General features: G+C 47.6%; 1 protein-coding gene across 1 annotated transcript in view; it reads right to left on the bottom strand.

Moving 5' to 3' along the window:
* pard3ba (par-3 family cell polarity regulator beta a) overlaps positions 1 to 12,500 on the bottom strand; it is a gene marked incomplete at both ends in the record, with an annotated part of 148,337 nt that overhangs the window by 87,586 nt on the left and 48,251 nt on the right. The window contains 4 exons of the mRNA XM_080834162.1: positions 36 to 556; positions 1,558 to 1,683; positions 3,090 to 3,176; positions 9,059 to 9,138. Coding sequence (XP_080690288.1) covers positions 36 to 556; positions 1,558 to 1,683; positions 3,090 to 3,176; positions 9,059 to 9,138 — 814 coding nt within the window. The remainder of the gene's footprint in view (positions 1 to 35; positions 557 to 1,557; positions 1,684 to 3,089; positions 3,177 to 9,058; positions 9,139 to 12,500) is intronic.

The following is a 12,500-nucleotide window of genomic DNA, read 5'->3' as shown; positions in this document are numbered from 1 at the left end:
ACTTTCCGCCTCTCGGCTGTTTTTCTCTCACATACCCTTCTTCAGGTCGATCTTCAGCTTCTTCCCTCCTTTCTTACTGGCCAGCTGGTTGACCAGCGTGGCGAGGGCGGGACCTTTCTTGGGCAGGGGGCTTTCGCTCTGCCCCCACGACGGCGTAGGAGAGGCCGAGGCGGTCCTGGGGGGCGTGGACTCGGCTGCTCGCGGGAGCTCGGGGGTGTTCCTGGCTGGAGGCTCCTCCCTCTGAGGCGAGGGGGCACGTACAGGGGAAGAGGCAGAAGCTGGAGCTGGGGTAAGGCCTGGGGCAATGGCAGGAGCAGCAACAGGTGGATCAGGGGAGCGAGGAGGAGTCTGGGGTTTGTTCTCTCGTATAGCACCCAGTTTGGGGCGCAGCAGAAGGGGGCTGCGGGATTTGGGAAAGGCGTCCGCGACGGGGCCGTCGTGGTTGAAGAGCTGTCCGATCAGGGCCTTCTCGAAGCGGAGCTTGTTGGCCATGGGAAGCACCTCCAGACGCACTGGAGAGGAAGAGGTCATGGCCTGCCGGAAGACTTCCTGCGACCTGGAAAAGAAGAGAAGAGCCTCAGTATTCTGATGAACACTGGTCTCCACACGACCATCAATCTCCAGCAATCATTCAAGTCAACACCATACATTAATTATTCATCCCTACTAAGCTGTCAATCTTCTCCTAAACTGGGATAATTGGATTATATCAGATTAACAACCACACGCATTACATCAACACATCTCCTCCTACGTAAGCACAATGTAATCAACTATGAGGGCCCGTTATCCATACAGGCATTATGTATTTGGGTGCTGGTGGGTGCGTTGATGTGTCTGTCTTCAGGAATTAATAGCCAGTCATTTGAAGCAATTGCAATGACTGCTGAGCAACCACTTTGCTCAACTCTGAAGTTTCTGAAGTCCATCAAATGGACCTTCTTGACTGTTTAATCTTCATCAACATCGCCTTTCGCCTTCTTCAGCGTCAACACTTAGGCGCTTAAAGAAGAATGAACCCTTGACTATAGTTAGAAAACATGGAGTTGCATCCAAACACTGTCAACTGGATGCAAAACTTAAAACCCCTATTGGTGGTGTGGGAGTGTGTATGTGTGTGTATGTGTGTGTGGATGGCAGGGTAGTCATTTCCATCCTTTCTTCACAGTTTCTTTTCAGTCATTCTGCTCCTGTCTTCCTTCTCTTCCTAATGGCCACGGCACATGTAATTGGGAGCCCTTTGAGAACCTGCTGCGCTTGTTCTAAGGAGCTCAGCCTGTAATGGAGAGACTGAGTGGAAGAGTGGACGAGTGAAAGACGGCTCTTTCGTTGAGATACTGAATGGAGTGGTCTTGACAGGGGGGGTTGCCTGTGTATTAGTGTGTGTTTGTGTGTGTGTGTGTGTGTGTGTGTGTGTGTGTGTGAAGGAGATAGAGATTGAGATTGAGAGTGTGAATGTGTTCATGTGAGAGAGAAAAAGAGATCGAGTCTACACAAACAAGTGCGTGTGTGTGTGTATGTGTGTGTCTGCGTGTGTGTCAGAGACAGAGTACTCACTGGGCGAATGACTTGTCCATTAGTGGAGTGTCATTGATCTGTACGATACTCTCGTCCTCCTGAAAGATGCCCTCCTTCTTGGCACGACCGCTCTCCTCTAAACCACGCACATGAAGGCCCATGGACCTGTGAACACACACACACACACAAAAAATGAATACACATATACAAGCACAGACACACACATATAGGGTCATGGTGAAGTACTCACATAGAATGCAGTTCACATGTGTCAACAGATCAAGTAGACACATGACACTTAAATGGACAAGGGATGCTCACGGATTCTTACATGCAAAAAAAAACGTACACTTGTAATAAATGCATAAATAAACTAAACACAAACTTCCTGGCAAACAAGCAATTAAAATTACCCTGAGCAATTTCAATATCCTGTTTGTATTCAGCTGTGAAATATCAATGCAAGCACCAGTGGCATTTCAAGGGAGCAAACACTCGTGCTGATGCACCCACTCACACTACTCCCCGGAGAGACACGCTGCCCAACAAACAAACACACACACACACACACACACACACACACACATTTACACACACTTTGGGAGGTCTCTCCAAAAAAACAACTCGTCAAAAACCCCATGCACAACACTGGGGGTGCAAAGTTACAGAATCCGACAGGGAGTCGTTAAAAATGCATGTGTTTATTACTGGTTGGGCTTGATGGGGTTTTTCTTTTCATATTGTTTTCGGTGAAAGGCAAACATACCGGTGTGGAGCCGGGCTGCGTCGGGTCACAGAGAGTCAGAGAATATGAGATTAGTTTACGGACATGCTCACTCTGCTCCCAAGCGTACAGGCACCTTTGCTAAGTAAATATTTAAAGAAGTGGACATAGCTGAGCGAGACATTTGGAGGAAAAACCGAAGTTGAAAATGAGAGAGAGAGAGAGATCAAAGATGAGATAGAGACAGGGAGATGGAAAAGTTGAGAAAGTATACTAATTTGAATGCATGTGTCTGTTCAGTGTCTATTTGGTTCTTTTTACAATCTAACAACGTCCACACACAGAAACACACACAAAGAAACACAACTCTGCCATAAGGTTTGCCATAATCTCTCTCTCTATCTCATACACACAAACACGCACACACGCGCGCACACACACACACACACACACACACACACACACACGCACACGCACACGCACACACGCACACACGCACCTTGCAAAGGTGATGAGGTCAGCGTGCAGATTGAAGCCCCTGGTGAGGGCCATTATTCTGAGGGCCCAGTGGGGACCTGTGGCCCCTAGCACAAATTCCAGTCCCATACAGAGCACTCAAAACAGGAAGTGTGTCACCTTCCTCATAGGGTCCACTTCCTGTCACATATTGTGTGTGTGAGAGGGTGTGTGTGTGTCCTTGCCCCTGGTGTTTAACCCCTCACCCTGCTGATCTTACTCTTTCTGACCTCTTAATCAGGGGGAACTCGCACACTTAGCCACACTCCTTCCTGTGTGAGGGCTGTGTGTGTGTGTGTGTGTGTGTGTGTGTGTGTGTGTGTGTCTTTACCTTCCACTGAGCGAGGAGCAGTATGGCACCACTTTAATTCCCAGTGGTCCCTGATCTCCAGAGAACTCCACTGTCCTTGTCAGGCTACTGCAAAGACAGAAACACAAATGAACATCGCAATAAAACATACATTAACAGATTCATAGGCTACACACACCAGACACACAGATGAACAAACCACCACAATCAACAGCAGGTGGCCTCAGACAAGGGAGTGTTCAGAGGTGCCCTGCCACTGGCGCAGTGTGGAGTGAGAGAGAGGTGCATCGAGGGGCCCAGAGAAATGCCACTGCCCCTACCGGAGGCTGGGAACACAGGCCTGAGGAGGTGTGGATATGACACCACGTCCATGATCCATGTCCTCTGATTCAAAACTGCCACTGCGGGCACGCGCACACACACACACACACACACACACACACACACACACACACACACACACACGTTTCCCCATCTAGAATCAGGTGCCTCCCCCAGAACAGTGTCTCCTTTTTCTCTTAATTTCTTTCTTCTGCTCTCACTCTAGTTTTGTCTTCTTGGGATTCTAACTTTTGGCATTAGTTTAGCACACAATCAATTTAAAGAGTGTGTGTGTGTGTGTGTGTGTGTCTGTTGGTAGTGTGTTGTATGTGCGTTGCCTGTGGTGCTGTGTGCATGCCAGTGCTGTAGTGTTTAAGCCTCACTGCTCGCCTCTGGGCCTTCGGTACAGGAGAGTGAAGAGATCATGCTCAGCATGAAGAGGCCTATGGCACACTCACAGGTTTACACTCTCTCACTGTCACACTGTCACACACACACACACACACACGCTCTCTCACACACACACACACATGCGAATATAAGAAGCAAGCATGTGCCAGCTCCTTCATGGCAGGTTTTCAATTGGCTCTTGTTGTGTGTGCTGGTAATGAATTTATTTGTCTAAATGTGTTTGTCTGTTTACTCAAACAAAAGCAAACAGACATAAATCACCTGAGAGGGACTAACAGGGAATGAGTGATAGAGAGAGAGAGAGAGAGAGAGAGAGAGAGAGAGAGGAAAAAGTGAGACAGAAAGGAGAAGAGTGGGAGGGAAGAGAGAGAGAGAGGGATAGAGAGTGTGTCATGGAAGGGAAAATTATTCACAAGCACAAGGAGCCTAATGAGGGTACACAAAACATCAGAAGCACCACAGAGCAGAATAAGACAAGGAGATGCAGAGAAATAACAGAGCAAGAGAGAGAGAGAGAGATGGAGAGAAAGAAAGAGGGAGAGAACAAAATGGAGAGAGAGAAAACATGAGCACAACGGAGTAGGAGGGAGGTGTAGGAGCCAAGTGGAGAGGTAGAGGAAAATGAAAAGAAAGTTGTGTGATGCAAATGAGGCGCTTTGAGCTGCTAAATAAAGCTGGGATTTGAAGTGAAGGGAGCGAGCCAAACCCCAGGCCCAGGTAAGGAGAGGGTCTCTCCGCTACGCAACTGAAGTGCGCCTTCATGCATAAGCACAAGCTTCAATTCATTAAGAGCTGGCCACAACAGCATATATCAAAGCAGAGGATGAGAGCAGAGAGGGAGAGAGAGAGAGATAGAGAGAGAGAGAAGGGGGGGAGGTGGAGGGAGTCATTAGCCTAGCTTAATGAAGAGGCCCTTAAGTCTTATAAGGCAGCAGAAGAGCTGGAACAAGGATGGTGAAAGAGTCTGCAAACACACACATGGAAATGTAACCCAGAAAATGCATGTGGACACAGACCCACATTCTCACACGCGCACTCACGTGTACAGAACACACACACACACACACACACACACACACACACACACACACACACACACACACACACACACACACACACACACACACACAAAAAAAAAGTCAAGTTTCTTCCTTGCACACTTCAAATCCATTTGTTGTTGGTTTTCCGGAAGGCAGTTATAATGGTCTAACAAATTAGCTCAGGTGTAGCTCTGCCGCACTTGCTTTCAAAGAAGTATGTGTGTATTTGTGTGTGTGTGTGTATGTGTGTGTATGTTACACCATCACAGCCAGAGGCTAACGTTCTCCCTACATCTACCCGACTACGCTCCATAAAAAATATTAAATACAGGGAAGAATATGGAGACAGAAAGAAACACAGAGAAATGAAAGAAAAATTCAGAGAGAGAGAAAGAGGGAGAAAGGGGGAACGCAAGCGAAAGGGAGCAACATTGATGGTGCAGAGAACAGGTAGCATCATCTTCATCTCACTCTTAACGTAATCTTCAAAGCCTGTGGCGTCTCCATACAAGCATCGTAACACACACAAACCCAAACACGCACACACACACACACACACACACACACACACACACAAACACGCACAAACACGCACAAACGAACACGCGCACAAACACACACACACACACTCACACACACGAACAAAGCCCTGCAGAGGTGGGGGGGTTGGGGTAAGCCTGGGTCTTTTGATGGCGGCGCGCGGAGATTAGGCACCTAATCAAAGCAGCGCATGGCGATCAGGAAGCGAGCGGCTCAATCCAGCCTTATCGGCCCAATGAGCTGTTTAGAGGCGCATGATAATAAGAGCCTTCACTCCATTCAAACCGCTGCCGCCATGGAGCCGCCTTCTGTGATCCTGACGCGGCGGAAAACACGGACAACTTTGTAGAGGGGAAGGGGGTCTTCACACAGCTACAGGGAGGCTTCGGAGACGAGGAGAGTGATAACTTCAGTAAATTCAACTCATCACAGGCCACAGTGTGTGATCAGAGAGTGGGGGGAAACACTGATGTCCCTGTGATCAGTGTGTAGGGACACACTGAGGTCTGAGCCTGACTTACACAGGGATGGTGAAGCCTTGTCTGTCCGGTCCGGGCTGTGAGACTACGGGTGTGAGATTATGGGATACTATGAGCTGTGAGACTGTGGGTGTGAGACTATGGGATACTATGAGCTGTGATACTATGGCTGTGAGACTATGGGATACTATGAGCTGTGAGACTATGGTTGTGAGACTATGTGATACTATGAGCTGTGAGACTATGGCTGTGAGACTGTGGGTGTGAGACTTTGGGCTCTGAGACTATAGGTGTGAGACTATGGGATACTATGTGTGTGAGACTATGGGATACTATGGGCTGTGAGACTATGGGCTGCTTGCTGGTTTCTGTTTATTGTGTTCATTTCATGATCATGGTTAATGACATAATGCATTCCCATCTCTCCAGTAACAACCTGTGTTTGTGTGTGAGAAGGAAAGCCTCTGTTTTCGGAGGAGTCATTAAGGGAAAGAGCACTTCTGTCACTGTCAACTCCATCTCGTTAGACCAACAAATACACACACTCTCACTCACTCTCTTATTTATTCTCTCTCTTGCTCTTGCGCTCTCTCTCTCACACACACACACACACACACACACAGTTAGCCAAGTGGCCTTTAACGCATACATGTACAGGGCATGCATGCAAAGAAACAGCAACCTCAACACAAGTGACACCAAACATGATACACACACACACACACACACACAAACAAACAGAGTCATGCATGGAAGACATGCGCACACTCAAATGCGTACATGCTGACACAACACCTTCCCTTAATGCACAGTCATTTCACATATGTGTCCATGTACGGCAAAACACACACACAAACACATACACACACACACTTTCCCATTCACATCTTTTCCTTATTTGCATCTCCACATGTACAGTGCTGTCCTTGCAGCCAATTTACATTCACCCTCAGTGCTGGCCCCCTCCCACATTTACATTCCTGAGCAGAATTGTGGGCATAAACAAGCTCATCAGAGGCTACTGGGGCTTCGTTAGTGTAGAGTTTCAGACACACCATCCAATTTTAGCAGCCAGACAAAACAACAACCAGCAGCTGCAGTCCATTGAGGTGTGTGTGCACATGTACATGCACGTGTATGCGTAAAGGTGTGTGTGTGTGTGTGTGTGTGTATGAGAGAGCATGTGTGTGATGTGTGCGATTTTGAGGTGTGTAGCTCTGTGTGCGAGAGTGCATGTGTGTGTATGTGTATATGTATTTGTGTCTGTGTTTTTGTGTGTGAGACAATCAGAGACAGTCAGACAGACAGACAAATAAACAAGGAGAGGCAGAGCGAGCGCTAGCGGAAAAAACTAAGAAAAATCCAAGAATCACACACAGAACAGAGTTGCCAGCAGAGAAACACAGACAGAAGCTCACATTCGATCTCCTTTGACAAACACTTTGACGAGAAAATGCCTTCCGCCCCCAAACCCGGGTCTGAAACGCCAGCATGGTGCTAAGCTAGGAATCAATACCCTCGGCTGCCTAAGTGGAACTCAAGCTGAGCTTTACAACTCCAAAGAGCCCCACAAACAAAAGAACAGCGTCTCCGCAAAGGGCAGAGCACCTAGCCAGATCTGAAAGCAGACGAGCCCAGTTGCATTTTTGCTCAATGGAACAAGAGCTTTCGACTCAACACTGATGAGGCTACTCAGACATAGGTGAGCGCATTTCTATTTAATCTTCGATCAGTTTTGATCATGTCTGGAGCAGAACATCCCCCTGTTACCTGTGTGCATAACATAGTCCAACACATAGCAGCAGAAACTCTACGACAATTGATTACCATTTCAGATATCAGAATACCTAACATTATTTAGGTATTGGTGGCATGAGTAGTCAAGTACAGATGGGCTGAGAAAGCGCTCTCCCTCTTTTGAATGGAGCACTTCCACAGTTCAACCAGAGCTTCAACATACAAGTAAATATTATGTATTCATTATATTATGAATGGTTGTCCACTAAGCGTGTTTAGGAACTTGGTACGACTGGTATATAAAGGCATTATAGCACCTGTTTGTATGTAGGACGGAGCACCTCTAAGTCTGACTGACAGGTTCAGTGAGGGGAAGCGGAGGAGATAAACTCCCATCAGCCTCTGGGGGAGGTCACATGACCGTGGGGATGGCGATAAGACGCCCAAAGCTGCTGAGGGAGAAGTCGGGAGACGTACTCTCGCTGAGCCCTGTGGCCATGGGAACCACTGTGGGGCCCACGCTCTGTCAGCCAGGTGTGTCACATGGACACACTCACACTCCACTCCCCCTTTCTCTCTCTCTCTCTCTCTCTCTCACACACACACACACACACACACACACACACATCCTGACATGCTTTAAAGAAAAGCACCGATTTTTTGCATCAAAGAGAAATGGCACCAACAAAAAAAACTGTCCTGCCTCCTGTCGTTCTTGCACACTAGTATGAAAAATACATTCATTGTGTTTCACATCGACACAGACTTGCACATATCAAAGCGAATACCCACCTACAAACACACACATATATGCATATGTGCTTCCTCTATTCCAGGACACACACACACACACACACACACACACACACACACACACACACACACACACACACACACACACACACACACACACACACACACACACACACACACACACACACACACACACACACACAGGTTTAATCGGAGACAAGCAGGAAAACAAAGACACTGTAATCCCAGATCAGCTCATTAAGCAGTGTATCTCAGAAAATAAGTGTGTGTGTGTGAGTGTCTGTGTGTGTCTGTGTGTGTCTCGGTGTGTCTGTCTGTGTCTGTCTGTGTGTGCCTGTGTGTGCCTGTGTGTGCCTGTGTGTGCCTGTGTGTGCCTGTGTGTGCCTGTGTGTGCCTGTGTGTGTGTTTGCGAAGTGTTTATGTGTGTGTCTCTAGTAGATATGAAGGGTTTGTCAATATGCAAATCCCTCCCCCATCAAAGTCAGGTTCAGCCCCACGCGAGGCACAAAAACAAGTAGCTCAACAAACAAAGCGCACATAAGACACATCGACAAATGAGCACCACCCAGTAGCGTTTACACTTACACGCAGACATAACACATGGCAGGAGCACACAACAAGAACAGACAGAGAACACACCCCAACACCCCACCCACACACCCCAGCCCCACACCTCGTCTCTACATACCTGGTGGTGATCTTGGGGTTCCTCGCTCTCTCCATGGGTCCTCCCTTACTCTGGGGCTGGCTCACAACATGGCTGGCCCCCTGTCATACACACACACACACACACACACACACATATAAGCACACGCATTTATTCCGGTACATTCTGTCCCCAAACCTGTTCCCCGGCCGCCCACCCGCCCCCTGCTGCCTTGGACACTCAAACCGCTCGTTAGTCCATTAACACAATTAGAGATCAAAACAACCGATTAGCATGGACGTTCTTACTCCTCTCTTACGCGCAAGGGTCTCTTTGTCACCCTCTTCTTCTGTCCATCTCTCTCTCTCTCTCTCTCTCTCTCTCTCTCTGTCTGTCTTTCGCTCTCCCTCACGACCTCTTAGTCCAGGGCTCTCTCTGGTGAGTGCTATTTTTAACGAGGGCCCGCGCAATAGAGGCACAGCCTGGGGTGAGAGGGGATGGAAGATGGAGGAGGGAACACTATCAACTACTAAAAGAATAGCGGCAAGAAAGAGGGAGAGGGAGAGAGAGAGAGAGAGAGAGAAATGGGGGGGAGAAAAAGAAGAGCAGAAAAGGCTACACACGGTTGAGAGGAGGGGCGGAGGTCCACTTAAGCGCAGTCGTCGTAGTTGTCGTCTGCCCCGTCACTCTCTCTTCTCTCACATCCCTCTGTTCCGTACACGTCTAATGATGGCCGCCGGCACTGGGACCCATAAGCCCCCTGCTGTAGCCCACCTAACCCCCCACCCACCCATCATAAAAACCCCACCTACCTCCACCCACCCCCTGCTCACCCAGGACCCTTCTACCCCTCACATGTGACGCAGAGCTCACACACACACACACACACACACACACACACACACACACACAGACACACACACACACAGACACACACACACACACACAAAAAGTGACCTAGTTCTGAGGCCATCACGCGATTATCCCCTGTGGGACACATGCTCCGTGGAGGACCCTCTATTGTTTGTGCCCCTCTGCCTTTCTTCCCTCCCTCCCTCCCTCCCTCCCTCACTCTTCTTTCTCTGTCCCATTAGACAGCACTTTGCTCACACAAGCATGGCGGAGGAGGAAAGACAAGGGCCCCACACACACACACCAACACACTCCCACACACACAAATAAAAACACAAGCAGACAGGGTCCAAGTAGTGTGAGAAACACTGTTATACCCACATAAATGTGAGAGAGAAGAAAGAAATAGCCTCCACACACACACACTCACATACCACCCCATCGACACATACACACATACACACACAGTGTTGTGAAGTGGTTATGTCATGGTGGGAGAGTACTGGGCAGAAACCAACACGAGTAAACATAGAAGGAGGTGGGAAGCCATAGAAGAACAAATGTGTGTGTGTGTGTGTGTGCGTGTGCGTGTGTGTGTGAGTGAGTGTGAGTGTGAGAAGGTGTCTATTTCTGTGTGTGTGTGTGTGTGTGTGTACACACTATATGAGGTGGGTAGCTCTTCCATTCAGATGGACAATCCCATCCCTGTGTGTACACTACAGCTAAGCTGTGTGTTCAAGGGCTATCTTCTGAGAGTGTGTACCATTGCGTGTGTGTGTGTGTCCTATAGCATACGAGAGTCTTTGTGTGTGACAGTAAGTGCTCTCCACTGGGGTCTCAGTAATTAAATAAATGTCAGCCTGTAAATACACACATGGAAAAAAAGACGACACGATGAGTGCGTGTGTGTGTGACAGGACTATGAGCTGGGTCACACTCTTAAAGGTACTCCACTTTGACCTCCGACACCTGTCACATCCATCCCAGCATGCTCTTAGGGGACCAGGGAGGCTGCAGGTTAGGGAGGGATTTCACAGAGAGAAAGGGGGAGGTACAGAATTAGAGAGAGGGAGAGAGGGAAAGCGAGAAGGGGAGGGTAAAGTGAGAGATCAACACGAGAGAGGATAACAACCATGAAGAAAGGACGATCGAGTGGAACAGAGAAAAGGCAGGGAGAAAGAAATGCTAACAGATTAAATCAGAAACAAGTCAGGGCAATGTGGAGAAAACGATGGAAAAGAGCGAGAGAGAGAGAAAGCAGGAGGGAGGGAGGGAGAGAGCGGGCCGGTCTCATTTGAGTGCCTATGGGAAATGGGCAAGCTTTGTGCACAAAAAAAAAAAGAACGCTTAATTTCCATATCCCAGAATTCCACTGTAGCATAAAAAATCAATTAGCAGACGGTGAGCTGTTTATCGGCGGTGTGACCTTAATTACTGATAATCGCACTTTCATGCAGCTGGTAGAGGGAGGAAGGACTTCATCTGGTAGAAATTTAGAGGGAGCAGCACGAAAGAGAAAGCCCACCACACCACTCATCTCTGATGACAGTCATCATGGGCTCTCACAATTACCTGAGTCAACAAAGCAGAACTGAAAGACTTTGAAAGGCATCTCAAGAGTTGATACACTCTTTCTTGCCATATTATGAGCCGAGCTGTACAGGCGCCTGAGCCTTATTTGGTCTAATCAACTCTGATAACCAATCTAAATACACTTCCTTTGAGTATAATTGGCAAGAATGGCAATGGCAGCTATGTGGGTTTGAACCCTAGAAAGAATGCAAAAAAATAGTATAGAGTATAAGTATCAGAGTATGTGTCTGCCAAGTAAATCAAACAAAACTCAGCCAAGCAGAAGTGGCCTGTGCTGGTTTTCCATATTTAAAGTATAACGGCTCAGAAAACCGTGAGAATCTTCCTCATAAAATACAAAAGACTAACTGTATGAGCTGTATAAGATCCTGTAATGCCTGCATTAGGACAATCTTGAACAGGTTTAGCATAAGCTCAACGGAGTTGGTTTAATGTACAGCACAGATTATTGCTAATCAATTGTATGTGTGATGTCATTGCTTAACTTATTGGCAGACTGACTGATGAGATATGAAGGACAGAAATAGGACAACGCAGTTATCAGGTATTGGCCAGTGCTAACCTCCCATATAGATATTTATCTGCTATTTTGAAGCTTGCTCGTCTTGCATGTCCCCGTGCTGTTGGTTGTCTTGGACGTAGTCCTATCACTTAGCGATACACCGACAGCACAGTAACAAAACACCCGCTCCCTGAGGACACCGCCGTCTTCCAAAAACGAGATGAGTGAAGGCAAATAGGCAGCCTGGCACCGAGAGAAAAATAATCCCTGAACGATTAATTAAATTTGAGAGTCCCACCTGCCAATGACAGCCACCTGAGCCCTGTCACGCCTGAGCGAATCGATACGCGTAGAAATAAATATTAATGCCCCCAACTGCACCAAACGAAGGAGAAAAGCAGCCATCGCTTACAAATGACCAAACCAGTATGACCTTATGGCACAGATACTACATGTATATGATGATACATTATGGGTGTAATAACTATGAATATTATTTATAAATATACATTGTCATAAATACAAATTGTATTAAAT

This window comes from Sprattus sprattus (genome assembly GCF_963457725.1).
Source record: "Sprattus sprattus genome assembly, chromosome: 3".
NCBI classification, from domain to species: domain Eukaryota; kingdom Metazoa; phylum Chordata; class Actinopteri; order Clupeiformes; family Clupeidae; genus Sprattus; species Sprattus sprattus.
This window is presented reverse-complemented; position numbering and strand designations above follow the sequence as displayed.